This window comes from Diplotaxodon limnothrissa, linkage group LG4, assembly GCF_057381915.1.
Source record: "Diplotaxodon limnothrissa isolate DT_005_m linkage group LG4, D_limnothrissa_male_GT1.1, whole genome shotgun sequence".
Lineage (NCBI taxonomy): Eukaryota > Metazoa > Chordata > Actinopteri > Cichliformes > Cichlidae > Diplotaxodon > Diplotaxodon limnothrissa.
The window spans coordinates 2,940,803-2,943,851 of NC_140599.1; the positions used below are offsets into that span (position 1 = coordinate 2,940,803).

The following is a 3,049-nucleotide window of genomic DNA, read 5'->3' on the forward strand; positions in this document are numbered from 1 at the left end:
ATAACATCTTAATAACATCTTAATAACATCTTAATAACATCTTAATAACATCTTAATAACATCTTAATAACATCTTAATAACATCTTAATAACATCTTTACAGTTTGTGTAAACCCAACAGAAACCATGTTGTCCCAAAACGCTGCGTTTGTGTCCCATATGTAACACCGTGTATTATCCAACTTATTTCACATGGTTTAACTTGAACTTTAAAAACTACAATAAAGTTTTGCTGTATTACCAGTAACAAATCTTTTATATACACATTAGCTTGTTTAAAAAAACTGACTGAATTACCTCTAAACTGGTTCTAGGCTTTGTCACACTGGTCGCACTGGTTATTGTCCATGGTCAGTAAGTGTAGGGTTGACTTAAGCTCGAGTTTGTGTAAACTGAACTGCTGCACGTATCAGCGTCTGTTGGCGTGTTTCTGGGGTCGCTGGCTGGAGGCTTTCCCAGAAAGGTCACATGCGGCGCCAGCTTGTGTGTCGCCAAGCTCGACTTCAAAGCAAAAGCCCTCCCACACTGGTCACACTTGTGTGCTTTAACTCCACTGTGGACCAGTTTATGTCTCTTTAAGTTGCTCTGATGATTAAAAGCCTTTCCGCACTCCTCACATGTGTGGGGTTTTTCTCCGCTGTGGACCATCTCATGGATTTTTAAGTGGCTCATCCGAGTAAAAGCCTTCTCACACTGGCTACATGCGTATGGTTTGACTCCTCTGTGCAGGCGCTGATGAGTTCTCAAGCTGCTCATCAAACTAAATGTCTTTCCGCACTCCTCACATATGTGGGGTTTTTCTCCGCTGTGGACCATCTTATGGGTTTGTAAGTGGCCCATCTGAGTAAAAGCCTTCCCACACTGGCTACATGCATATGGTTTGACTCCTCTGTGTAGGCGCTGATGAGTTCTCAAGTTGCCCATCAAACTAAATGTCTTTCCACACTGGTGGCACATGTGTGGTTTGACGCCGCTGTGGCTGAGGTGATGTGTTTTTAAGTTGCTTTTCCGAGTAAAAGTCTTTCCACACTGGTCACAACTGAAGGGCTTTTCCCCACTGTGGATGCGCTGGTGTCTTCTGAGGTGAGACGGGGCATGAAACTTCTTGTTACACTGATCACACCTGTAGTGCTCAAGTAAGTTTGCACTTGAGTGAGCATCTTCAGCCAACTGAGAGCACTGAGGTGTTGGGCTCTCTTTGGCGTCTTGTTCCTACAGCAACAAAGACACAGGCAGGGAGTCAGAAGCTTAATAAGTGTTTGAGTTAAATCTTGTTTTGTCGTGCCGGCCTCTCTCTGACTCTGACACTGTATTATTGCATAAAATACATTTAAACAAGTGCATCGCTGATTGCATCTAGTGGACATCGGTTCTACCAGCTGATTGCCCTGCTCAGTCTTTACGCCCGACCCAACGAGGGACAATCAAATGCAGAGGGGACAGTGCGACTTCACCCGTGCACTTGCATCTCTTGCACACAGTCCTCATTTACAAAGTGCTCTGCAAATCACCCCGTCCCTGTTACAGTGCAGCGAGCCAAAAATGAACCATTTAGTCCTTGGTGTAAGACCAGGGGTGTCGAACTCCAGGCCTCGAGGGCCGGTGTCCTGCAGGTTTTAGATCTCACCCTGGGTCAGCACACCTGAATCAATTGATTAGTTCATTACCAGGAGAACTGGAAGTCATTTAACCATTTAAATCAGCTGTGTTGGAAATAAGGAAAGGTCTAAGAGGTTGAAGCCTTCGTCTTTCCATTTACTATTTTCTTTTCTTAACATGCATTTAGTTTCTCATGTTCTGGAAAACTGTAAATAATTACTAAAGGGTGGTAGTTAACAATAATCATAATGATATAATGACAATAAATGATGATCATTCATGAAAGTTGTACTGATAGACTTTTCACGTTTCCTAAAAGCAGCTCGGCCTTGGTTTGCACGGCACTTCCAGATGTGTTTATAAACTACGAACAATTTCACGTATAAAAGTCTGTAAAATGTTTGGACTCATGATTTATAAAAACGATGTTTTTCTCACCGTGTGTGAAGAAAACATTTTCTTCTTTCCAAGATGGCCGACTACGTTCCTCCGTCAGACTGCTCGACCCACCAACACCTGCCAGGAAAGAGCTTTATTAGGCTCCGGAGCCGAAATGCACATTAAAGTCACTTTACATCCAGATGACTTAGACCATCCTAAGATAATAAACTTTTAGCCTGGTCTAGATTCTCTAGACCTCTATCATACTCACTGCCGTGTATATCCCCCCCGACGCTAATGCTAGGTTGGCCATGAAAGAACTTTCTGCAGCCATTAACAAACACCAGAATAAACACCCCGAGGCTGCTTTTATTGTTGCTGGCGACTTCAACCACACCAACTTAAAGACAGTCCTCCCCAGATTCCACCAACATGTCTCCTGCCACACCAGAGGAGACAAGACTTTAGACCATGTGTATTCCAACCTGGCTGGAGCCTACAAAGCCACACCCCTCCCCCACATTGGACAATCGGACCATCTCTCCATGTTCCTCACACCTCGGTATTCACCACTCATCCAACGTGTGAAACCTGCTGTGAGGACAATTAAAGTGTGGCCAGAGGGGACAGACGCAGTGCTCCAGGACAGATTTAAAAACACAGACTGGAATATGTTCACCCACACAGACCTGGACCAGTACGCCTCATCTGTACTGGATTACATCTCCAAAACCACAGACAGTGTCACCACCCAGAAACGGATCACCATGTACCCCAACCAGAAGCCTTGGATGAACCGGGATGTTCGTCTCCTCCTGAAGGCCCGCAACACCGCCTTTAGGTCAGGAGATGCACACGCCTACAGCACAGCCAGGGCTAATCTAAAGAAGGGTATCAAAAAAGCCAAACACCATTACAAAAAGAAGGTAGAAGAACACTTCTCCAACTCCAACCCCCGACGCATGTGGCAAGGACTCCAGACCATCACAGACTACAGGACCACCAAACCCTCCCCCGCATCCTCTGATGTCTCCTTCCTCAACGAGCTCAACAACTTTTATGCTCGTTT

At 45.0% G+C, this 3,049-nt stretch overlaps 1 protein-coding gene across 1 annotated transcript; it reads right to left on the reverse strand.

The window, feature by feature from the left end:
* Positions 1-351: 351 nt before the first annotated feature.
* On the reverse strand, positions 352-2,055 carry LOC146633033 (uncharacterized). The gene is made up of 2 exons (XM_085351279.1): positions 2,038-2,055; positions 352-1,212 (listed from the first exon to the last, which is right to left on the reverse strand). The coding sequence occupies exons 1-2, from the start codon at positions 2,053-2,055 to the stop codon at positions 352-354; spliced, it is 879 nt and encodes a 292-aa protein (XP_085207405.1).
* Between the last annotated feature and the right edge of the window lie 994 nt (positions 2,056-3,049).